The following is a 27577-nucleotide window of genomic DNA, read 5'->3' as shown; positions in this document are numbered from 1 at the left end:
TCTTTTGTGTTGTTTTTACTGTGCAGCACCAGGTTCTTCTCATATTCACACTTACCTTTTCATACAATACTTAATTTATCATGCCTGTGCCTTATAATTTTCATAACTGACATCATCCTTATACACACTATATTTCTTCCACATCCTCTTTTTCTTAAGAACCTCTTGCTTAATTAATAAGATTGCACATCCATTTCACTCCTGCCATATTTATTCTTCAAACAATGGGGACACGTTTCAGCATCGCATCATCAATGTATTTTTGTAATCCTTCTCATGCACTATCAGCATTCTTTCCATCTAGTAACCAATACCATTGGATTAAATCTAGTATTCTCCTCAGGTGGTAATAATCTGTTGCTAACTTTTTCTCTTCCATTCTGTTTAAATGACTAGACTATCTTAGATAAACTATTCTCATATGTACTTGAATGTTAACAATGTCAAGTTCCTTCCTAATATATGCATTTTTAATATGATTCCGCCATTGATATCATCGACTGACTCCTCTAATTTTATTCTTTTTTTTTTTTTTCAGGACTCTCATATCTGTGGTTTCACTCTTTGTTCAACTCTTTATTTCTTTCTCACCTCTCAGATTCATAAGCTCTGAAATTGGTTTGGACACTATCCTGTATATATTTGTTTGTATTTTGGTTTCTCTGTTTTTCCACATAAATTTATTCAGCTGGCTCCCCACTATACCAGTTTTCCTTATTCTCTTGTGTATTTCCATATTTAATTTGCCATCTTCACAAAAATATTTTGCCTTAATAGCTGAAGTAATTTACTTGCTCTTTAGATTTCATTAGGAATGCATTTGAAGTTTTCCATGTTTTTGTTTGCTTTCATAGTTTGCTGTTTGCTATTTATTGCCCCATGCTGATAATTTTAGCTATTCGGTTTAGTTAAAAAATAATCCTGGGGACTTGGACTGGGTTTGTTTAGGAGTAGCATATCCTCTGCACAAAACAAAAAGTTAACATTGGATGTCAGTGATTCTGATATCAGATTTATTGCCACTTTCTTTCATAATGTGATTGACATAGATGATAAATAAGAGTAGAGATAGAGCGCACCTGATTTTACATTCAACCACCTTTTGTACTTCTTTCATTTCTAAATGTTGACTTGCAAAATTATATATTGCTCTTATAATGTTCCAGTTATCCCATATAACTATTGCATTCTGAACAGCTTTTCTTTTGATTTGTTGTGAAAATGCTTTTTCCAGATCTACAAAACTTTATACAGATCCTTTTTTGTATTCCCACAATTTCTCAGATATTTGTCATAAAGTGAGAGTCTGATCTTGATACCCACTATTTGGTCTGAGTGAATAGATAAACTTTGCAGAGAGAAATTTTACAAGCTTTTTCTTCCATATATTTTCTTAGTATCTTTTCTGGAACACTCAGCAGAGAATTTCCTCTGTATTGCTCTCATTCAGTTTTGTTCCTCTTTTTATAGATGGAAACTGTGATTGCTCTACTCCAGTCATTTTGAATTAGACCTTCTGACCAGACTTTCTGAACTATAGTGTAGCCACTGTGTAATTTTATATTTTTATACCTACATATTTGAGCATTTCTGGTTGAATATCATCTACTCCAGCTGCCTTTCCACCTTTTAGTCTTAAGATAGCTTTTTCTCTCTCAAGTATTGATATGTATTCCGGTTTTCATTCTTTTAGTTGCATTGGAATATATTTGAGATTCACTGATATAGCCAGTGGGGTGCTTAAGGGTCAAAGCTGTATAACTGAGAGAAGACTTCTGCATAGCCTTTCAAGGAATGCAGAGAATTGGCCAAGGCTTCTGATCCATTCCTCACCTTCTTGTGGTGCACCCTGTTAGGTATCTACCTGGATACTGAATGAACAAGGATGGGCTGGAAATCTGAGATTTAGCCAACCAAAGTGTATTCCTATTGACTTAAACTACAAATAAAATGATGGTACAACAAGACAGAATTTCATGCTGGCTGGGGCATTGCCCAGTTAAAAAAGGCCCCACTGTTTTTGCCAGGAAACCAGGAATCCTGAAACACACACCAACTCAACATCACCAGAGTTTAAGATTAGCTGAGGAATTGGATAAGTGCCAGATCGAAGAGTCAAGGAATAAGAAAAGTCTTATTGACTATGTTATTGTTGATAGTGATGTTTTCTCACCGGTGCAGGACACTATAGTGTACAGAGTACTCGAAACTGGAAGCGATCAGCATTTAGTCTTGAGCAGGATAAAATTGAATTTCATATTGAAAAGAAGAACATGTAAGAAAGTTTTAAAGCGAATAAAAGTTGAGCAACTTTCAGACGTGAACTGTAGACTAAAATACACAAACATTATTCGAGAAAAAATGAAAGAATTTGAGAACAGGAACCAAACATTGGAGGTTCAGTGGCAAATCCTGAAGAAAACATTGATTCAGCCAGAGAGGCATGCGATGAAGTTGTCTGTAAGGATAGAAATATCAGAACTCCATGGTGGACACAGGAAGTTAAAGAGGCAGTGAAGGAAAAGAAGAAAGCATATCAAAAGTTCCTGGCAATAAGTCAGCCTGTGCGCTTAGAGAATACAGAGACCAACGTAAGAAAGCTAAACACTATGTAAAACTAGCGAAACAAAAGTCATGGAAGGACTTTGGTAAGAACGTAGAAAATAAATATCAAGATGGTGGCAAATATTCTGGAGGTTGTTGAAAAAGCTCAGAAATGGTGGAAAGAGTGCTGTAAAAGGAATTAGAGATGATAAAGGTAACATGAAAACTGGTGAAAAAGATATCCTTGATGTATGGAGTAATTACTTTGAAAAATTGCTAAATGAAACAATTCAGTGATGGCACAGTGGTAAAAAAACACTCAACAGGCATGCAGTCAAGAATACATATCCATACTTGAAGTAGAAAGAGCCATAAAAAGCCTGAAATGTGGAAAGGCAGCATGTGTAGATGATATTCAACCAGAAATGCTCAAGTATGGAGGTATAAAAGTCTTACAGTGGCTGCACTGCATGGTTCAGAAGGCCTGGACAGAGGGACGACTTCTAGATTATTGGAGTAGAGCTCTGATAGTACTCATAAAAAGGGAAATAAAACTGAATGAAAGAATTACAGAGGTACTTCCCTACTGAGTGTACCTGGTAAGATATATGCAAGTATACTTGAAAAACAGTTGAGAAAGATTGTGGAAGGGAAGTTTGGTAAAGAACAAGCTGGATTCAGGCCAAATAGAGGCTGTCAGGATCAGATTTTCACTTTACAACAAATAATTGAGAAATTGTATGAATATAACAAAGATCTATGTTTAAGTTTTGTAGATTTGGAAAAGGCATACGACAAGGTTCCAAGAGAAATGCTATTCAAAATGTTACAGTTGTATGGTGTTAATGGAGCATTATATCAAGCAATACTTAGTCTTTATTTGAGTTGTAAGTCAGCAGTTAGAATTGAAGGAAGGACAGGAAGATGGTTTGATGTTAAATCTGGTGTCAGACAAGGATGTGCATTATCCCTTCCGTTATTTATTATCTATATGGGTCACATTATGAAGGACAATTATATTAAACCTGATATCAAAATTGGAGATTTTATCTCAGCTATTTACTTTATGCAGGTGATGTTATACTTCTAAATAAATCTATTACAAGTCTGCAAGTTTCCATGAAAAATTGAATAACTGTTGTAATAGGTTTGATATGACGGTCAGCAATAACAAGACAAAGACAATGAAAATACTCAGAAGCATTGAAAATATCAACTGCATTGTGAATTAAAAACCTATACAACAAGTAAAACATTTCAGCTACTTAGGCACTATTTTTAGTGAAGATGGTAAATTAAATATGGAAATAGACAACAGAATCAACAAAGCTAATGTGGTAGGAAGTCAGCTCAATAAATTCATATGGAACAATAGAGAAATTAGTCCAAACACTAACTGCATACAAGAAAGTGTTCAAACCAATTTTAACTTATGAATCTGAGAGCTGGGTTAGGAAAAAAAAAAAAAAACACTTGACCAAAGACTAGAGAATACAAATATGAGAGTCCTGCAAAAGATTAGGGGTGTGAACAGATGACATCAATTTTAATATCATATTAAAAACGAGGATATTAGGAACCATTGTTAGCATTCAGGAATGGTTAGCAGAGATAATCTCAAGTGGTATGGTCACTTAAACAGAATGGGCAAGTTTAGATTAGCAAAACAAGTGTTCTCTCTCAGGTTGGCAGGAAAAAGACCCAGAGGAAGACCAAGATATAGGTGGATTGATATAGTTAAAAGTGCCTTAGAAGTTAGAAATATAAGATCTGATAATGTTGCAGCTTTGATAGTGACACACTGATTTGGAGGTAAATTGTAAATCGAAAGTTGGTAATGATGTAAGTTTTTCATGTAGTACTATCATATTCTGTGCACCCGTTGATGGTACATATCAGAAATTTGAAGATGATGATACAGATAACAGCATCCTTCAAATCTTCTATATTTCCAATCACACTACCTAATATCAAGAGCACTGCCACCTCATGCCTTGCCTTCATTTCCTTGATCACACCTCACATGCACATGCTTGTTTCTATAAACATCATTATCATCGCTACCACTGAAACCTAAGATGTTGATATTCCAATTGTCTACATTTCATGCATACATGTATACTCCTATCTCTTACCTGCCACATTTCTAAATGAAGTTAAGTGCACAGCCACAACAAGTGCACATGCTACAAAATCTCTGTATAATACTTCACAAAATGTGATCTTTAAATCGTTGTGAGCTGGACAACAAGGAATCACAGTAAAATGAGGTAAAGTAGCATAAAGAGAGGTACAGCATTCACCATAATCAATAGAAGGAAATGGTACAATGAAATAGTACATTGTACACTGTACAACGTAATATATCAGAAAATTGAATACCAACTCAAATATTTTCCAAATGCATATACACCACCTTGCTCATAACTGACTCAAGGAAATATTCACTGTAAAGTTATAATAAATCGCTAATAATTGATATCAAAACTTTTTTTTTCTTTCACCTGATGTTGCAGAACACTGAACTCCTTCATAGATTTCCTATATTGTAGTATGTTCAATACCGTCCCTTACACTTTCTAACACAGTGCTGTTCACAAAATAGTAATTGTAAATATGTAATTTGAAGAGAATAACTTTGAAAATAATATTTCTAGTGTCTTTTACACCATTATCACTTCATCAAATAGTAGTTAATATTTCTTAATACCCAAGGCATTGCAGTGCCTGCACAGATCTGAACCTGCTAGAACATCTGTTGCTTGAAGTGAAATGCAAAAATGTAGGTCATAACTAAATGGCTTCTTTCATTTGTGGAACTTTCGGTACATGGTACTGCCAGCTGTCTATAAGAAATTAGTTTTAAAAAAAGTCTTCCACAGCACATTGATGATTGATGTAGTTATTATACAAATGTTCTGTGAAATTGGGAGGAACACATTCTTGTCTGTCATATAAAGAAATGTTTTGTTTATATCTGTAAATGTGCCTGATGACGTTTGGTAAAATATTCTTTCTTTTGAGGTTACACAGTGGTCAGCATTGATAGTGAAGAATTTATGGAGACACAACACACGTTAGAATAATTACTTTACTTGACATTAAGCAAGTAATGATTGACACTTCGACCGCTGTATTGAGGTCATCATCAGGAAAACATACATATGTACAAGATACAAGCTACATGATGCTACACTATACAAAAGTACAATGAATCTAAATGTTTGTTAATCATTTACATGGAACTACATTAAACAATTTCTAAAATCCTTTCGTACTGAGATTTTCTTCTCTCTGGGATTGTTCTGGTTTGCTATATGGGTTGAATATGGGTCCTCCATATTCTTGGAATAATTAATCCATCATTTTTGTTCAGATTTGGAATGATGTTTCAGCTTTCAGTTTAAATACAACATTAAGACCACCTGCAAATCCCTGACAAAATTAAGAAATTTACTTAGCTCCTCCAAAGATCCTCTTCCATATCTTGTCCACCCAGGGGTTTACAAAATTCAATGTACCTGTAATCTACCCTACATAAGGGAAACAGGACACACCATCCCATTCAGAAAAGAACACAAAAGCCACATTAAATTCCTTCATTATGGTAAAACAGGCTTATCAGACCATGCACTCTAAACATGCCACATAATTGACTGGAAAGGCATTAAGTCCCTACACTGTACCAAAACCTGGTTTGAAAGAAAATTCAAAGAAGCTTGTGAAACACTGAAACATCATCCAAATTGGAGCAAAAATGACAGATTAATTATTCCAAGAATGTGGAGGACCCATATAGCAACCAGAACAACTCCAGACAAAAGAAAATCTCAATTAAAAGACAATTACAAAAGGACTTTAGAAATTGTTTAATGTAGTTCCATGTTTTTTTTTCCCCCTCACCAGATGTGAGGCTAGGATATATGATTAACAAACATTTTGATTCATGATATATGATTAACAAACATTTTGATTCATTTTACTTTTGTATATTGCAGCATCATGTAGCTTGTATCATATACATATGTATATTTTCCTAATTATGACCTCATTACAGAGGTCAAAATGTTGATTGTTACTTGCTTAATGCTAAGTAAAGTAATTATTCTAACGTGTGTTATATCTCCATAAATTCTTTGCTATAAATTTTGGTAGAATAATCTATCATTAAATTAGGAAATGGATTTTGTAAGTTCTTCTTTGAGTGCCATCTTCTATCAGAGGTCAGCGACTACCTTGCCAAAATTTGAGTGATCTTCAGCCATTCTGAACAATCCCTTAGCGCTCAAGCCTGTCTGATGTCTGCCAGCCAATATTTTTTTTTTTTTGTCTAACTTGTCTCTTCTTCCATTTATCTTCTCTTTTATAATCAATTGAAGTATCTTATATTTTTCATTATGAAGTAGGTGACCAAAATATGCAGTTTTTTGGTCACCTATTGACCAAAAAAATGACGTGCTAATCGAGGGATTGCTGTATTTATTAACTTATTGCTGATATTTCACTGATATTCTATCCTGCATCTTCAGAGCACAAAAATAGTTTGTCACAGTACATAAGACAACCACAATCTGGTACAACAATGGGACTAATTTGAACAATTGTAATGTATAACAAAGACAGAAGTCCTAAATAGGCACCATCTATGTTGAAAAAAAAAAAAAAAACAGAGAGATAGCAGGTATTAATTTGGTCTTAAGATAACTGTCTCCTAAATCTTTGGAAAATTTATACAGCCATACTTGTTGAGTTGTGGAGTATGTTTCAAGGCTTCTGTTGATTCCAGGAACAACCTGGTTTTTGTACTCTTTATGGAACTTCGAAATCGTTGATTAATTAGCAAGTAATTAATTTGGTTTCTGACTATATTTGTATTATTATCCTGTGGTAATCGCCAAGTATATAGCCTTCGGGATGGTAGCTTAAACAATATGTTTGTGATTATTAGTTTCTCTGTTCGTTTTATTCAATTTTCTTCTTGTCAGAATTGAATAAGACAGTCTCCTCTCTCATTTCTTGTTCCCAGTCCATCTTTGACAACTATATCTCCACTTCTACCTTTCCCAACTTTAGCATTGAAATCACCCATGATGATGTTAATATCATGTTTCTTTGTACATTATGAAAAATTATGGAGACAACTACTGTGTTAGAGCAAAACTTTAGTTTAATATAAACCAAAATGAACACTTGATGTTTCGACCTTCATATCAAGGTCATCACCTGGAGCATATACATATATACAAAGAAACAAGCTGCACTACAATCTACATGGTTTGCTAAAGTTACTGACCAACCATTACAACAATTATTGGCCTGACCTCTGGTGAAAAAAAAAAAAATTGCTACATCAAAGCTATAGTCCTATTATTATTATTATTCTCTATTAGGTTACAAAATTAAATCGGGCTGGAGAGCAACATGTTTATATATAAATATATAAAACTATGTAAGTATACATATAAATTCCAACCAACTGGTATGGAATAGTTTCTAATAAAAGCTGGAAATTGCTTAAAGTCCTAAAGTCAGGGCATGCTGGAAACTAAGTAGGGTTAATACACCTTGTAGTAACTTGTTCTTGTAAAATACTTATAAGCTCTGTATTACTAAAATCTTGGTATTTCTAGTCTGCCTCCCACTGGTGAGACCTCAATAAAGGTCGAAATCGGTCTGGGTAGTGGCCCCCCCCCCTTGCCTTTAATACATAGCATCATACATTTCCTCCAGGTGATGTGCTTTGCATTAAGGGTAAATATTAAGAATAGTGATCAGAGCTTATCCACCTTTACCATGAGTTGCCTTGACTTGCACTAAGTGTGGGGTCACCTAGACTTGCAATACTTGCAGGCTCAAACTTGACTTACTTGTCTGTTTGCTTACTTGGGAAATGGAGTAAAACCAGGGTTAAAAATAGCTTGGTACCTTTAACATTTATTATACCCAAGGTAAAATACTTTCTACAGGCTGAATATGTGTTATCCAAATTCTTGGAATTTTTATGCCACCATTATTGTTGAGATTAGGGTAGTTAATCAGAATTTCACAGGCTTCTTTAAATTTTCGTTCATACCAGGTTTTTGCATGATGTAAAATTGAGCAGGTACCTTTCCAATCAATTTAATGAGGGTGTTTTTTTTTTTTTTTGCATTAATTTTGTAATTTTTTGCGTTTATTTTCTAGCCTAACAGATAATAATAGTAGGAACTCTAGCTTTGATGTAGTGAAGTTTTTTTTTTTCACCAGAGGTTAGGCCAATAATTGCTGTAACACTTGGTCAGTAACTTAACAAACCATGTAGATTGTAATGCAGCTTGTTTCTTTGTATATGTATATGTTTGAATTTGCTCACTATTCTCTGTGCATGCATAGATACAAAGTCCTTTAGCGGAAGTAAATTTCTTTTTCAGCTTAATGCAGTTAGGAATAAGATTACTGTCTCTGCATCTCTTTAAAAAGGCCAGCCGATTGATCAAAAGAGAAACACGTATCTTTAGCTTACCGTACTGATTGCAACGCTTGTGAGTAACATCTCCATGGATGATGAGAATCCTTTCCTTCATGCTTACATGGTGATCAGAATACATTATGAAATTTTATGGAGACAAATACCATGTTAGAACAAAACTTTAGTTTAATATAAACCAAAATGAACACTCGGCATTTTGACCTTCATATCAAGATCATCTGGAGCATACACATATATACAAAGAAACAAGCTGCACTACAATCTACATGGTTTGCTAAAGTTACTGACCAACCGTTACAACAATTATTGACCTGACCCCTGGTGAAGAAAAAAAAAAACTTGACTACATCAAAGCTAGAGTCCTATTATTATTATTAACTATTATTATGTAACACCTTCAGGGAGTCCAAAGACTCATTGAGGGAGATCGCCTACTCTACAACTCTCTGTCTCCACCAACCGCAACTACCTTCAGCATTCACACCAATGTCATCTGTCACCGACCACCACTATTATTTTCACAGACAATCACAAACTTCCATGCCTATGTCGGGATTCAAATCCATAGCCTTTTGGCTGGAGAGCAGATACGCTAACCACTCAGCCAACCAGGCCAGTGTTAACCTAATTATCTATTTGGTTACAAAATTAATGCAAAAAAAAAAAACACGCTCTCAACATACTACACCAAAAAAGACTGGTATGAATGAAAGTTTAAAGAAGCCTGTGAAATTCTGATTAACCACCCTAATCTCAACAATAATGGTGTCATAAAAATTCCAAGAACTTGGATGGCACATATTCAGCCTACTTAATTTCAAGCATACCCTGACTTTAGGACTTGAAGCAATTTTCAACTTTTATTGTAAACTATTCCATACCAGTTGGTTTGAATTTATATGTATACTTTATATATATATATAAACATGTTGCTCTCCAGCCTAATTTAATTTTGTAACCTAATAGATAATAATAATATAGGACTCTAGCTTTGTAGTAATTTTTTTTTTTTTTTTTCACCAGAGTTCAGGCCAATACTTGTTGTAACTTTAGCATCTACGTGTAATCATGTAGATTGTAGTGCAGCTTGTTTCTCTGTATATATGTGTATGCTCCAGATGATGACCTTGATATGAAGGTCTAAACGTCAAGTGTTCATTTTGGTTTATATTAAACTAAAGTTTTGCTCTAACACAGTAGTGGTCTCCATAATTTTTCATAATGTATTCTGATCACCGTGTAAGCATGAAAGAAAGGATGTTTCTTTGTAGTTTTCATTAGTTCTTTTAATTGATCGTAAAATTCTTTGATCTTGGTATTCTTGTTAACAGTAAGGGCACAGAGCTGTATAAGATTGATATCTAGTTGTTGACTTTCAGTTTTAATAATATCATCCTATCTGACTAGAGGATGAAGGTCAACAGTGACTTATTGGCATCTTTGTTTAATATAGCTGGCCTGGCTGGCTGAGTGGTTGGTGTGTCCACTCTCCAGCCAAAAGGCTGTGGGTTCGAATCCTGCCCTGGGCATGGATGTTGTGACTGTCTCTAGAAAAACTGGTGGTGGTCGACAGTAGATGGCATTGTATAGTTGCGGTCAGTTGATTGATTGAGTGATGGAGATAGAGTTGTAGAGCAGGTGCCCTCCCTTGATGAGTCTTTGGACTCCCTGGAGGTGTCAAATAATAATAATATTATTATTATTATTATTATTCAACTCCATTTTGATGATTGTTTTTACTACTTTCAGAGCAGTACACTGTCATATCATCAACTCGAGTTTTCCTGATCCTGGCCACCTAATTTCATTCATTCCTAAAATCCCAATTCGAAGTCTTTTCATTTCTTGGATGATGTTTCTTAGCTTACCTGCTTCATACAGGATTCTGACGTTCCTAGTTTTAGTGGACACACGATTTTGAGTCTGGAGATTCTTCACACCTCTGTCCCATTTAAGGGATGCCAGGAACTTGGGGCCATTTGTGTAGATATGCTCACTGTGGTGGTTAGTCTGGAGAGAATAAAGCAGTAGTCTCTCCATTTGCTTTCTGCTCTGCAGTATTACAGATTATACAATAAACTGTATTGCCATCTGCAATTTTCTAATCACAAGTTTTACGGTCATTATAAGACTTCAACATGGTGTCAGTACTGACAAAGCTGTCAAAGGATTGAATCCTTTAATTTTCCTTGAAACCTTAGGTAGGGGCCCTATGGAAGGTTCCATGGAGCACAATGGGGACGTGGACTTGTTTCACTCCACTTGCACAGTTATAAAATTAAATAAATCACTGTTAAATATAAATTCATTTATCAGTAATTAAATGTTTCCACTTGGAATATTTAAAGGAAATGAGTCAAACATTACACAATTGAAGGCAGATATTATGATTTTTCCATCTAGCCCACACTCAGTTCTAGTATAGCAGGGTTTTTTCTCCCTGAAACTCTGGTTTTTCATCCCGTGTACAGAAAAATCGGCCTTCAGAACACATGCAATTTACAGACAAAAAAATACTGTTTGTGGTAGTGATGGGTGATAGATGGCATTGATGGTAGTAGTAGTGTCGTAGTTGGATAATTAAGTTGTAGTGGAGAGGATGAGAGTATTTAGCAAAGTAGAGTTGTGTGCCCTCCCAAGATGAGTCCTTGGACTCCCTGGAGATGTCATGTAATAATAATAATAATATCATACATTTTACAGCCTCTTAATATGGGATTGTTCTAAAAGCAATAATTATGGTTATTTTAATAATTTTATATGGCTGGTTTATGATCATATTTCCTTTTAACTGATGTTATCCTTTTTTTTTTAGATATGATTTTATTCTCAAGAATGGATTACCTGACTGGAGGCAGCCAGTATATTATTATAGGCATGTTCGAAAAATGGGAATATGGGAGAGCATTCTTTTTATATTTGTTCTAGTCACTGTAGGCCAATATCTTGTTGCTTGGTCAATATACTTGGAAAGGAAATATGAACTGGTAATTCTTATGTAACTTATTTATTTATTTTTACAGTCTTGTTTAAAGTTGAATATTTATCTGCAGATATAAGTAATTGGAGCTTTCATTTCAGACCTTCTTTAGATTTGGCCTGATAATATTATGGTCTCAAAATCTAGTAGTACATGTGGCTTTGTATTAATATATCGAATTAATATAACGAAGTTCTAAATGTCAAATTAAGTGTCAATATTTTATTTCTTATTCATTCTCTTATGAACTACTTGACTAATCTGACTTTTTAAAAATTATGTTTTAAGCCATTCAACTCTCAATACACTTGTTTTTGTTGTTGTTAATGTTTAGAAACAATAAAAAACATGCACAGTAAGGAACTTTAATTAATATTAGATGCAATTAAAGTTCCTTATAGTGGATACATGTTTCTTATTTCTAGTGTCTTTTACACTGTTATCACTTCATCAAAGAGTGGTTAACATTTCTTAATGCCCAAGGACTATTTTCCATTTAAATGAGGCATGTTGATTAATAGAAAAACATTGCTTTGACATACAGCCAGACCCCCAGACCTATGTAAATTGGGACTTTGCAAATTATTTTGAAATGGCTATGAAAACTATTTCAAGTTTTAAAAATGTTATGTGAAGCTCGTGTGTTACACGATGCCTGAATTAACAGAAGATAGCTGTGATGCATGTGTGCCTTCCTTGGTCTTGCTTGGTTACTACTGAACATGGATATATTTGTATTCCTACACTTTGAAAAAATTTAGTGTTTTTATGCACTGTGGCAGAGTACATTGATGACTTGAAAAAAAGAGAAAAAAAAAAAAGTTGAAAAATTTATAAACCCCATGCCAGGTTGTAGGATGTGATCTTCATCTCACGTCATCAGCATTGAATATGTTTGTGAAATACTGATAATGAAATCGTGAAAGGATCTGCTTCTTTAAAGTGAACAGTGATAACAAAAACAAAACGTTCTGGTGTCATCTCAAAAGGGTGCAAAGAGATGACAATTGTGTTCTGTGAGATTTCAGATTGAATGGCATGATTGGAGCAGTTGAATCCCGATCCATCATAGTTTTTAAATGCAGAGAAATAGATGATGCTTTAGTCTGTTATCAAGAAGTGTGTGAAGAGAAGAAAGACATTGTTCAGTTATCTCTTGAAAATTTCATAACGAAGGTCTAAATGTCAAATTATTATTTTTTATTATTTCCATTTTCTTTTACTGTTTATGTGGATGCGAAAAGAGTAATCATAAGAAGAATCGTATATGAAGAATGAAACTGAATTTCTTGAGCTTATTATTATTATTACCCCAAGACCTCATGGAGTCAAAGACTCATCTGGGAGGTCCTTTTATCACACACACATCTCATCATACTGTGTCTTAAACACACTCAAACTCCTTGCAGACACCACATTCTCAGGCAAGGCATTCCAATCATTCACAACTCTGCACGAAAAAACCTGCCTCTCACACCCCTACTCACATCCTCTTCATACAGTTTCCAGGGATAACCTCTGGTTCTCCCACTATTTTCTGTAGAACCTCTCCAGCATTGATCCTATAACAACCCCCTTACTAACTTGTAGGTCTCTATCATATCTCCCCCTTTTTCACATCCCCCATTTCCTTACCCAATCACTAAATTTATTCAAGTCTTCTTGCAAGGCCACAACATCTTCACTACTCTTTATGGTTAGTCCCAACTTTGCATCATCTGCAAACAACTGACATAGGCTGGCTATCTCTCATTGGCTACTAGTGGAGATTGACTGCCAACTCAGTCTCCAAAAGTGAGACAGGGCAAAAACGGCCTCGCCTACTCCCTGTAAAAGGCTTTAATTTATCAATTAATTCTAACCATATCTGTGCAGAGTTGGGGACAATGACTTGGTTTTAGGATACTGTACATTAGAAAACAAATATTTTTCCATTGTAGATATCGGCAAAAAAGTTTTAAATTTATCAAAAATTATATTATTATTATTACCCAAGACCCCAAAAATCTGAAAACAAACCTCAACTCAACATTACCAGAGTTAAAGATCGGTACTATCAACATAAGAAACCTGAATGGCAAAGAAATGGAGCTAGCTGAGGAATTCGATAAGTACCAGATCGACATAATAGGGGTGACTGAAACAAAAAAAGACCAAAACTGGTGAGATCTTTCTGAGCAATAAATACAAAATGTTATATTCAGGCAATGACAATCAAGGAAAAGAAGGAGTAGCCATAGTATTCAACACAAAATACGAGGCTAATCTTCTTGAATGGCAGTCAGTCTCAAGTAGAGTAATGTGGACAAATATGAGAATAGGAACTGGACAATGAGACTTATTTGTGCCTATGGTCCCACAAAAGGCTCTACTAAGGTAGAAGTGGAGGAATTTCTTGAGGCTTTAGAAAAAGCAACTGACACAATGAAAAAGGAAAAGTTGGTCCTTGTTGGGGGGATCTAAATAGCAGAGTAGGAAATGATTCTGAGACATACAAAAATATTTTGGGAAAATTTGGAGAAAAGAGCAAAGCTAATAATAATGGCAAATATCTGTTGGATTTCTGCTCAGGACATGGATTGGTTATTACTAACACCATGTTCCAACATAAAAATGTGCACAAATTCACATGGAGAGAAGAGGCAAGGAATAAGAAAAGTCTCATTGACTATGTTGTTGTTGATAGTCATGTTTTCTCCCTGGTGCAGGACACTAGAGTGTACAGAGGATTTGAAATTGGAAGTGATCACTATTTAGTCTTGAGCGGGATAAAATTGAATTTCATATTGAAAAGAATAACACGTAAGAAAGTTTTAAAGCGAATAAAAGTTGAGCAGCTCTCAGATGTGAATTTTAGACTAAAATACACAAAGATTATTGAAGAAAAAATGAAAGAGTTTGAGAACAGGAATCAAACCTTGGAGATTCAGTGGCAAACTCTGAAGGAAACATTGATTGATTCTGCTAGAGAGGCATGTGGTGAGGTTGTCTGCAAGGATAAAAAAATCAGAACTCCCTGGTGGACACAGGAAGATAAAGAGGCAGTGAAGGAAAAGAAGAAAGCATATCAAAAGTTCCTGTCAAATAAGTCAGCTTGTTCTCTTAGAGAATACAGAGACAAATGCAAAAATGCTAAACAGTGTGTAAAACTAGCTAAACAAAAGTCATGGAAGGACTTTGGCAAGAATATAGAAAATAAATATCAAGAAGGTGGCAAAATATTCTGGAGGTTGTTGAAGAAGCTTAGGAATGGAAGAAAGAGTGCTATAAAAGGAGTTAGAGATGATAAAGGTGACATGAAAACCGAAGAAAAAGATATCCATGAAGTATGGAGTAATTACTTTGAAAAACTGCTAAATGAAACAAGCAGTGATGACAGCACAGTGGTAAAAAAACACTGACCAGGCATGCAGTCAGGAATACATATCCATACTTGAAGTAGAAAAATCTATCAAAGGCTTGAAATGTGGAAAGGCAGCAGGAGTAGATGATATTCGACCAGAAATGTTGAAGTATGGTGGTATAAGAGTCTTACAGTGGCTGCACTGCATAATTCAGAAAGCCTGGACAGAGGGACGAATTCCCAGTGATTGGAGTAGAGCTCTCATAGTACACATATATAAAAAGGGAAATAAAACTGAATGTGAGAATTATAGAGGTATTTCCCTACTGAGTGTTCCTGGCAAGATCTGTGCAAGTATACTTGAGAAACGGTTGAGAAGAATTGTGGAAAAAAAGCTTGGTGAAGAACAAACTGGATTCAGGCCAAATAGAGGCTGTCAGGATCAGATTTTCACTTTACGACAAATAGTTGAGAAAACATGAGAATATAACAGAGATCTGTATTTAAGTTTTGTCGATTTGGAAAAGGCATATGACAAGCTATTCAATACGCTAGAGTTATATGGTGTTAATGGGGCATTATATCAAGCAATACTTAGTCTGTATTTGAGTTGTAAGTCGGCAGCTAGAATTGAAGGAATTACATGAAGATGGTTTAATGTTAAATCTGGTGTGAGGCAAGGATGTACATTATCCCCTCTGTTATTCATTATCTATATGGATCACATTATGAAGGAAAGTGGTATTAAACATGATATCAAAATTGGAGTCAGCTTAATTAATGGGATTAATGTCAGCTCTTTGCTTTATGTGGATGATGTTATACTTCTAAATAAATCCAGTACAAGTCTGCAAGATTCCCTGACTAAATTGAATAACTGTTGTAATAGATATTGTATCAAGGTCAGAATTAAGAAGACAAAGACAATGAAAATAGGCCGAATCATTGAAAATGTCAACTGCATTGTGAATTGAGAACCTATACAACAGAAAAACATTTCAGCTACTTAGGCATGTTTTTAAGTGAAGATAGTAAATTAAATATGGAAATAGACAACAGCATCAACAAAGCTGGTATGGTAGGAAGTCAATTGAATAAATTCATATGGAATAAGAGAAAAATTAGTCGGAACACTAAAGTAGCTGTATACAAGACAGTGTTCAAACCAGTTGCAACTTATGGATCTGAGAGCTGGGTCAGAAGTAAAACACTTGACCAAAGACTAGAGACCGCAGATATGAGAGTCCTGAGAAAGATTAGAGGCGTGAACAGATGGCATCAATGGCAATATCATATTAAAAACGAGGATATTAGGAAAGAACTTGACATTGTCAACATCCAAGAATGCGTTAGCAGAGCTAATCTCAGGTGGTATGGTCACTTAAACAGAATGGGCGAAGAAAGATTAGCAAAACAAGTGTTTTCTGCCAGGTTGGCAGGAAAATGACCCAGAGGAAGACCAAGATATAGGTGGATTGATACGGTACAAAGTGCCTTAGACGATGGAAATATAAGATCTGATAATGTTGAAGCCTTGACAAGTAACAGACTGATTTGGAGGAAAATTGTAGATAGGAAGTTAGTAATGATGTAATTTTTTTCATGTAGTACTATCATATCCTGTACACCCCTTGAGGGTACATGGCAGGAATTTGATGATGATGACGATGACCCCAAAAACGGCCTCGCCTACTCCCTATATGGGAAGGCTTTAATTTATCAATTAACTGTAACCAAATCTGTGCAGATTGGGGGACAATGTGTTGGTTTTAGGATACTGTATATTAGAAAACAAATATTTTTCCATTGTAAATATGGCCATAAAGTTTTAAATTTATCGAATATTATATTATTATTATTATTACCCAAGACCCCATAGAGTCAAAGACTCATCTAGGAGGTCCTTTTATCATACATACAACTCATCATACCATGCTTTAAACTCACTCAAATTCTTTGCAGACACCACACTGTTAGGCAAGACATTCCAATCATTCGCAACTCTGCATGAAAAAAACCTGCTTCTCACTCCCCTACTCACACCCTCTTCATACAGTTTCCAGGGATGACCTCTGGTTCTCCCACTATATTCTTTTGAACCTCTCCAGCATTGATCCTATAACAATCCCCTTACTAACTTGTAGGTCTCTATCATATCTCCCCCTTTTTCTCCTGTTCACCAGACTCTGCAAGTTGCATCTTCTCAATCTTTCCTCATACGCAACATTCCATAGGTTAGACACTACCTTAGTCAGTTGCCTCTGGCCATTTCCAACATCTCTTCGTCCTTCTGAAAACCAGGTGACCAAATCTGGGCACAATAGTCCATGTGTGGCCTAATCAAAGCTTTATACAAAGGAACAAATATCTCCCTATGTCTACAAGTAGGGAGATACTTGTGCCCTCTGCATCATTCCCAGAAGCCTTTGTGTCCTTTTGGCTATGTGTCCCCTAAATTTCAGAATCCTTATCCACTATCTCTTATTTCCTACACCTCCGACAATATATCCTCACCAAAGCATAAATTCTGCATCCCATTTTTGTTTTCCAAATTTTGAAACCTTACATTTTGCAACATTGAACTCACATCCCCATTTCCGTTATGCAACTTCACATAACCCCAATTGTTGCAAGACAACTTCCACGAGCAGCATGTGACAGAAGGAGCTGGTGGGCAAAGTGTTAGATCTGATTATAGAGGGGGGAGGTTCAATTAAAGACCTAACTATTTTGCCTCCATTTGGTGACAGTGATCTTGTGGTACTCACTTGGGAAGTGGTTAAGTTTACGAATGTTCCATTTAGAAAAGGTTACGCGCTAAACTTACAAAGCAGGAAATTATGACCGCCTGTGGAATATGCTGAGTTCTGTACCAGTTGTTGGATGGGAAAGATATCGACAGTGTGCAGTAAGTATTTAAAAAATACTTAAATAATGCGATATAAGAATATGTCCCTGAAGTTCAAAGAATAAATAGAGTAGGAGTGAAATGGATGTGTAATCCAATTACACAAGAGATTCATAAAAAAAAGATGATGTGGAAGGAATACTGTATGCATAAGGATGATGTCAGTTATGATAATTATAAGCATCAGGCCAGAAGAGTCATAAGTGTTGTATGGAAAAAGCTAAGTCTGAGTTTGAAAAGAAACTGCCTCTGCAACTTAAAGACAATCCAAATGAATTCTATCGTTATGATGCAAGTAAAAGAAAGAATGAATTTAAAAGAATAACTCTACTGAATGCAGATGGTATTCAGGTGACTGATGCAGAAGAGATTGTTCAACTAATGGGTAGTCATTTTGCTAAAAGCTATCGGTCTGGTATTTGCAACATTGAACTCACTGCTCCCTCATCACTATATGAAGAAACTGTTTGATCTTGAATGAGGACTTTTTCAACAAAAGAATCATTCATTCAAGATTTAACAACAGACACAATTCTGAGCTATAAATACTTGTACAGGGTGTCCCAAAATTTACGCAAGAAGTAATTTTGATAGTAAACAGGTTTTTAATTAAAAATTGCAATTTCTTATTGATTCATAAAGTATACAGTATAGGGTTATGCATGGACTAGCATATTGGGTAAATGGCCTCCATGGCTTTGCTGGCACGTGCACTCTTTTGTCGAAATTTTCCATGACCGTTTTGCATAAATGTGGCTGAATTTAGTTGATACAGTGCTCAATTTCCTCCTTCAAGGCATGGGTGGTCGTGGGCTTGTTGGCATAAACCTTAGACTTCAAAATAAACCAAAGAAAAAAGTCCAGTGGCATTAAGTCACATGATCTGGGCGGCCAATTCTGATCACCAAAACTGGAAATTACACCACCAGAAAACGACTCATGCAGTAATTGAATTGTTTCTCGGGCTGTAAGACATGTGGCACCGTTTTGTTGAAACCACATGTCGGCCACATCCATATCTTGTAATTTAGGCACAAAAAACTGGATTATCATGTCGCGATAGCGATCACCATTAACTGTTATTGCCTTACCAGCTGCATTTTCGAAGAAGAATGGCCCGATGATGCCTCCAGCCCAAAATCCACACTAAACAGTGACACATTGTGGATGCATTTGTTTCTCAACAATCACTCGTGGATTTTCTGAACCCCAAATGTGACAATTTTGTCAATTAACGAAGCCATCAAGATGAAAATGAGCCTCATCGCTGAAGATGATTTTGTTCGAAAAATAAGCATCCACTTGTTGTTGTTCCATAATCCATTCAACGAACTCTCTTTGCTGTGTGTGGTCAGTAAGCTTCAGTTCTTGAGTCAATTGAACTTTGTAAGCATAAAGATGCAAATCTTTCGTGAGAATACACTGTAGAGAGCTTCTCGAAATGCCCAATTCAAGACCACGGTGCTGAATTAATGTTCCTGGACTCTCTGCAACACTCTCACGAACTGCTTTGATGTTTTCTGTTGAACGACTTGTTGAAGGACGGCCAGAGTGTATAAGATCACTAATTCATCCAGTTTCCTTGAATTTTTTAATTAATTTTTTCAGAGTTGATGCAGTTAAATCACTATTCCGACCATATTTTGTACGAAAATTGTGAACTGTAGCTGCCAAACCTTCATTATTTTTAAAATATTGCTCAACAATGAAAATTCGTTGTACTTTCATGTAGCGCTCCATTTTTAATAACCCTGAACTGTCAGCTGTCATGCTGTCTTTTTTTTCTCGTTGGCAACACTTTACCGCACAAATAGCGCTAAATTTAAATCTTGCGTGAATTTTGGGACACCCTTTAGTAATAGTTAAGAATGCAAAATATAAAGGACAACCTGTTAGAATTACTTTACAAAGAAGTAAAGTAGAGGAGAAAATTGTATGTCCAAGTAGAATTATATTGTTTAAAATTCTTGATGTCAAAATTATACTCTATGTAAGAATGTATGTCTAAGTGCAAACAAAGGTCCAAAGGTTGCAAGCTAGCTGCCTACGATGACATAACGCCCGAAGTGAAAGCGTTCATGGAAGGTGAGCTGAACTCGTGTTCGGCGAAAAGAGCGCTCTTCAAGGAGCAGAAGTGTGATGCAACCACGTAAGGGTGAATAGGAGAGCGCAATGAGAGATCTTCCAATACGGAAAGAGGGCGCTACAAAAAAGAATAAAAAGCAAGTTCATGCGGGTTTTGACCCCTCTTTTTTTTCTGTTCCTGTTTTCTCATGTGGACAAGCAGAGTGCTGACCGATAGACAGCGCCAGAAGTAATCTCCTTCCCGGTTGCTAGCTAAAGGAGTCAGGCATGCTATACTTGAGATGATGGCAGATATCAACTATGGCCATCGGTAAGAGTTTACTGATGTGAGACAGCGGAAAACTGCCCCTCTGAAAGACGGCCAGAGATGATGACAGCGATCCGGTAGACGAGCGTTTGTACAGCAAAGTGCAAGGAATGACCATTTGTGTCGATCAGTGTAACCTCCACGTGGACGCGACTCGATAAAGCAGAAAGACATATGACTACAAAGGACGGATGAAAGAAGCGCTGTGTCCTCTCAGGACACTGGTAATGTACAGAAATTTCCTTATTCATGTAACAATTAGTATTGGAGCAAAGAAAGAAGAACAGATTTCTAATCGAAAGGAAAGAGAACTTTTAAGTGACTTTTGTGCTCAGTAACATGTTAATCATATTGGACTAGTAGTCTGAAAGCCTGATAGTATGCAACACTCAGTTGAATGTGAATTGATCTCTGTTAGCAAGCTTTATTTAGAATTTTGAACTAGTGCTTTATGATGAATGTGTACTTATTTAACCTAGAGATGTATATAATGTATTTGATAATTAGAATGTTCCTTATTGCTTAGCTAGTGAATGAGAATTTTGATATGACATACCTTTTGATATGAGGAAGTTTATTTGTATGCAATTTGATATTTAATAAACATGAGTTTGTGTAAGCATGAGACTGATTTTACCACTCGCTAAAGTTCGAACCTGTGAATAAGGGGAAATTAAAGAAAGTTTAGAACGTTTTAGGCCAAGACTGCAAATGTTGAAATTTCTATAGGCACTTAATACTTTAACAAGATTATGTAATACTTGAACTCTGGGAAGGTTTCTTTGTACAAGAATTCTTCTGTGCTAGGACTCGGGCTGGCGCAGCTATATCAAACAAATTTTGTCAGAGTTTCAAAAGGTGAAGCAGCCCCAGAGAGAGAGGTTAGAGATTTCAAGCTTGGTAGGTACGACATGGATTAGGATAAAGAAATAAATGAAAAGTAACGACATAACAATGCCGCAGTCGACAGGATGTGTTTGATCCATAAAATAAAGGAATTTCGTCAGTCACAGTGAGTTGGTCTTAGTCTCATGCAGAGCGAGCAGGAAAATTTTGGAAGGGAACTTTGAAAATTGAACTTTGTACAGGTATGTCTCTTCCGTCGAGCTCAGAGTTAAACGATTCAGCTTCTGATTCAGAATTCTTTAGGACCATAAACCCCCAACAGATTTTTCTGTTGGGGTTTATGGTCCTAAAGTAACAATTAGTTATTTTGCTCTTCCAACTGCTTATCCTGCTTCACAGTGAGCTAGTTGGAAGAGCAAAAAGTTTCTTTTACTCTTCGCCAATCCTAAAAGAAACTTTGGATTACCAGAGGTTTAAGGAAATCCTAATTTCCCAATTTTCTAGGGCAAAAAATGTAGGACCTAACCTCTGGAAACTTCAAAGGATGGTACAAAAAGAGAAGGAAAGTGTTTCTGATTTCTATAAGAGGCAGCTTACCCTTGCTAGTACTATGAGTGTGTCCGACGAGGAAAAACATCACTTTGTTGGCCTGTTTTTCACCACTTCAGAATTGGCTTAAGGCAGGAACTGAGGGAAACAGCTTTTGAGAAAGGGGTAAACTATTTGAAGAGTTGTTACGAAGCAGTAAAAGAAAGAGAACAGCTGCTTGGAGATGTTTGTCCCGCAGTGCAGTAGGACCAGTTAATGTGATCAAAGAAAGTAGAGACACTGGTGGGGATCCCAATCCTATAAAACAGGGATTGGAAAGGAAGGAAAAACAAAAAGTGCAGAGAGGAAATGAAGGAAATAAAACTGAGTCAGTTTGTAGTGTCGCGGTTGGTGCCTGTGATTTTAGCAAGGTTCGCTCCCTAGTCAGGAAGGAGGTGGAGAAGCTGCAACAATCGGTTTTAAAGCATCTTGACTCGGTGATCAGTCACTTAACGTTGGGTCCTCCCAAAAATCAAGAATATCCTGTTTTTCAAGATAAAATAACTAGTATTATTCATAGAGAGGAAGAAAGATTACAACAACCAATGCTGGAGAGAATGGATTTCATGATGAAGAAGTTGACAGAAATGTCTGCCAAGTGTGGAACGACGAACTCTCCTTTGTCCTTGGATGGAGAGGCTAAAAGAGGTTACCGCCGAGAAATTCCTAGGTGCTACAATTGTAACAAATTAGGACATATTGCCCGAGACTATTTTGTTACACCAGGAAGCTCGAGAGCAAGGCATCAACCAGAAACATCGTCACACATTTGTGCTAGACCATTTGATAAAAGCGGGCATCAGGGCAAAAGGCACTTCCCTGGAATGGCAGTAAATGCAAGAATCTGTGGAAAGGATTTCAAAGCACTCATTGACACCGGTTCCCAAGCTTCCATAATCTCTGAGAGGTATCTCAAGGAACTGGAGCCCTGTGTAAATGGAAGAATTAAACGGCTGAGAAAACCCATCGGACTTTTAGGGATATCCCCCTTCCTCAACTCATGCCACTAAATTAGTAAGACTGAGAGCGGGACTGTCAGAATTTGGCTAACATGCATGGCATAACTTCTTAGTTCTACCCAAGAACTCGCTCTCTCAAATCGGATTGATTCTAGGGGAGGATTTCTGGAGAAAGTATGGCTTCTCATGCAACTATTCCAGAGAAGAGCTTTGATTCCTTGGAAGAAAGAATTTTACTATAATGAATCAGAACTCTAGAGATCAAGGTAAGGGAGGCATCCCTTTGGACAACAAACCTCAGTGCATAGAGGATGCTGAATTGACTAAGGAAAGGGAGAACCGCATGACTGGCATGCAGTCAAGATCTAATGAGATTGCTTCATCACAGGAGAATGAGAAACCTAATACCAGAATTACTGATGAAGTCAGGAGACAGATAATAAGCAAATCACATGTGAGAGGGAGAACAACACCAATGAAGGGGCAGCAGAAGATGACCACGTCAGTGACACATGTATATTTCATAGAAAGCAGGATGAGCAAAACAAAGCTGTTTGTGTGTGCCAAGTAATTGCTGAGTGCTCAGAGAATGCATCCTGTCCCAGGCTAAGGTTTGATTTCAGGCCTAGACAAAATGGAAGAGTCATCTCTAGAAAAAGGAGGAAAAACTAAAAGGAAAATTTTCTTGGGGAGAAAATTTTTAGAAAAAGGGGGGCATTTGTTAGATCTTGAATGAGGACTCTTTCAACAAAAGAATCATTCATTCAGTATTTAACAAGAGACACAATTCTGAGTTAGAAATACTTGTACTATTAGTTAAGAAAGCAAAATATAAAAGAAAACCTGTTAGAATTACCTCAGAAAGAAGTAAAGTAGAGGAGAAAATTGTATGTCTAAGTAGAATTATATTGTTTAAAATTATTGATGTCAAAATTATACTCTACATAAGAATGTATGTCTAAGTGCAAACAAAGGTTGCTAGCTAGCCACCTACGATGACTAGCAAAGTCTATGCCTACACCTCTTGCTCATTTACAGTCAGTCTCTCCTCCCCATCATCTACTGCTCTCAATCTCTCCATGAAGTCACATTCACAAGATTGAAAGACCTTTATGAATTGCTCATTAAGTTTCTCCACCACACATTCTGCAACAGCTGTCTTTATACCATTTTCTACTATCAGTGTCATCCCTTCCATAATCATTCTTTCTTTTGTTGGCTAGATATTGAAAGAACTCCTTAGGATTCTTTTTAGCTTCATTAGCTAACTGCTGTTCATACCTCTCTTTAGCTACCCTCACCAACCAAGTCACCCTCTTTGCCTGGTCTTTGTAGACCTCATGAAATTGGTTATTTCCACTTCTCTTATTCTCCACTTCAATTAAAATTAACTTAAGTAGAGGAGTACGTCAGGCCGATGTCTTATCACCTAATCTCTTCACATCTACTCTGGACAGCATCATTTGAAAAACTGACATGAAAGGTGGAAAATAAACATTGATGGTGAAATGTTAAATATCCTGTTATTTGCCAATGATGTGGTATTAATATCTCACTCGCCCAAACTCTTAGAATCAACGTTGAATAACATTAGCCAAAACTGCCAAAAAATTGGATTGTAAATACATCCGGACAAAACAAGATAGATGAAAAACAAATACTGTAAAGATTATACAATCACTCTAGAATCCCACACCATTGAAAAAGTTGAAGATTACATCTACCTCGGCCTATCCATAAAAATGAATAATGACATGTCAAATGAAATAGCAAGGAGAATAGAGCTGCTTGGATAGCCTTCAACAAAATAATAAATCAACAATTACCAACCAAAACGTAGACATGAAATAAGAGCATCTTTTCAATAGTCACATCTTACCAGCATTAACTTATGGCAGTGAAACATGGAACACAACTCATTAAAAGAAGAACAAAGCTTAATAACAACTCAATGTGCAATAGAAAGAAGAATGTGCAATGTAAATAAAATTGACCACATAAGACGCACAGAAATCAGGAAGAAGTCTGGACTCAAAGATGTAATAAAAGCAATCTACAACAGCAAAAGAAGATGGGCAGGACATCCCTCCAGTATGAGAGACAACAGATGGACAGTCAGATTAACAAACTGGCATCCGAGAGATACCAAAAGGAAACCTGGAAGACCAGCCTTGAGGTGGGAAGACCCAATGATTAAGAAAGGCGGAAGAAAATGGAGAAGAAAGGCCCAAGACAGGAATAGCTGGACTCTTCAACGGCTTGTAGTCATGGAAAAATCCTGACTGAAATCATAGGTCCATCAAGGTAATCAAGGTAATAAGCACAAAAACAGTTTAAGATGTAAACTTTTTTACCATGTGTAAAAAATTGCAAAACTGCATGCATTTAGATATGCTTTTATAGAAATAGAATGATGCTAATAGCCTTGATGCTAATTCCTTTAATGTTTTTAGGAAGAAGTCTTCATGCCTAAACTGAGAAAAAAAGATAAAAAGACAAAGAAAGGTAAACGTGCTGCAGAGGGAGATGGTTCTACAATACCAGAACAGATCATTAATTTGCCGAAGCCTACGTAAGTAATGCCTTTTGAATTTTTTTTTTTTTATTTATAACCTTAAATAATTGTAGTTCACTTTCACTATAGTAAACTCTTAGAAACAACAAAAGTTTGTTTTGGTGTATAGATTTTCTGCTGAATTTCTTTTAGAATAGTATTGTAATTGTGGCATTGATGAAGACTTTTTGGTAGTTTGTTATAATAGTGTTTGCTGTAGTTAGAGTAAGCTGTATTAGTTATTTTTGTTATTAAATCATAACGAAGCATAATCATCATGTAATTTGTTTGGACACCGGAGCAGCATAATGTACCTCAGTTACATAATCTTCTATTTCCAATGCTTGAAACATTTTGTGTTGGCTCACTAGTCAGCAGATATCTCACTTATCAGTTGCTCTATCTAATATACCATGCTCACTCTACCTAATATATCATAGTCACATGTTTAAACCCGGATCTAGTCGATTTATAACTTTTTGTGGTATTAGTGTATTTATCAATCTGTGAAGAAAAGATTCATGCATTTTATAAGTGATACAAGATAATTTATTGTTGTGTTTTATTAATAATAATACCATTTTTGCTATTTTTGCATCTTTCTTTCACTTATGTCTTGAATAGCTTTTATTATTATTATCATCCCAAGATTCCATGGAGTCAAAGACTCATCTAGGAGGTCCTATTGTCATTCACACACAGCTCATCATACCATGCCTTAAACACACTCAAATTCTCTGCAGACACCACACTCTCAGGCAAGGCATTCCAATCATTCCCAACTCTGCATGCAAAAAATATGCTTCTCACTCCCCTGCTCACACCCTTCTTATACAGCTTCCAGGAATGACCTCTGATTCTCCCCTGATCTCCCACCATTTTCTATAAAACCTCTCCAACTCTAATCCTATAACAATCCCTTATCAACTTGTAGGTCTCTGTTACATCACCCCCTCCTCCTATCCACTAGACCAGACTTCCCAAACTGTGGGCCATGCCCCCCTTGGGGGGTCATAAGTTTTGTTGAGGGGACCCGTGAAATAATGAAAACACATTTTAAATGTTTTAAGACTAAGTAGATTTTTTTTAATCTTAAAAGAAACATATTTAATTTTTATTATTTTTTATTTCTTTTTTGTTCTTTTTTTTTAATTTTAATTGAAAAAAATCGCAAATTGGTGTTAACAAAATTTGCTTCTTGCGTATTTCGGCGCTTAATGAATATTAATAAATATATGCTTATTCATATAAGTTTCATTTCAAAGGTATTGATAAGAAACACAAAAAAGATTACAAACACATTTTGTAATTTACAAATAATTACAAGCAGATATTCTCACCCATTGAATATAAATACAATAAATATTATAATAATATATGTTTATATTACGATTTTTTTTTCGATGGGGGCTGTGAAATATTTTAATTTTTCCAGAGGAGGGCCTTGGCATCCATAAGTTTGGGAAGCACTGCACTAGACTATAAATTGCATCTGCTCAACCTTTCCTCATATTCGACATTCCAGAGATCAGAAATTACCTTAGTCAGTCACCTCTAGACCCTTTCCAATATATCTTCATCCTTTCAGACTACTGTGCCCAGATTTGGTCACCTGAAAACCAGGTGACCAAATCTGGGCACAGCAGTCCATGTGTGGCCTAATCAAAGCCTTATACAATGGACCAAGAATCTTCTTATTTCTACAAGTCAGTGTCCTCTGCATCATTCCCAGAATTCTTTGTGTTGTCCTCACAGTTTTGGCAATGTGTCCCCTAAATTTCAGATCCTTGTCCGCTATCATCCCAAGATCCCTTATTTCCTCCACCTCCAACAATATATCCCTACCAATCATAAATTCTACATCATGTCTTTGTTTCCCAAATTTTAAAACCTTACATTTTGCAACATTAAACTCACATTCCCATTTCCGTGCTCATTCACTCAATGTATTCAAGTTTTCTTGTAAGGCCACAACATCTTCTCTACTCTTCATA

General features: G+C 36.0%; 1 protein-coding gene across 1 annotated transcript in view; it reads left to right on the top strand.

The window, feature by feature from the left end:
- Nucleotides 1–27577, top strand: part of LOC150107750 (uncharacterized protein F54F2.9) — a 304144-nt gene that overhangs the window by 71186 nt on the left and 205381 nt on the right. Inside the window, exons 4-5 of the mRNA XM_090392180.1 lie at nucleotides 11829–12000; nucleotides 25483–25601. Coding sequence (XP_090248306.1) covers nucleotides 11829–12000; nucleotides 25483–25601 — 291 coding nt within the window. The remainder of the gene's footprint in view (nucleotides 1–11828; nucleotides 12001–25482; nucleotides 25602–27577) is intronic.

The sequence above is a fragment of the Typopeltis vanoorti genome, chromosome 4 (assembly GCF_054136105.1).
Source record: "Typopeltis vanoorti isolate ZY-2024b chromosome 4, IOZ_Tvanoo_1.0, whole genome shotgun sequence".
NCBI lineage: Eukaryota > Metazoa > Arthropoda > Arachnida > Uropygi > Thelyphonidae > Typopeltis > Typopeltis vanoorti.
The sequence above is the reverse complement of the archived record's forward strand: the minus strand, read 5'-3'. Positions and strand labels throughout refer to the sequence as shown.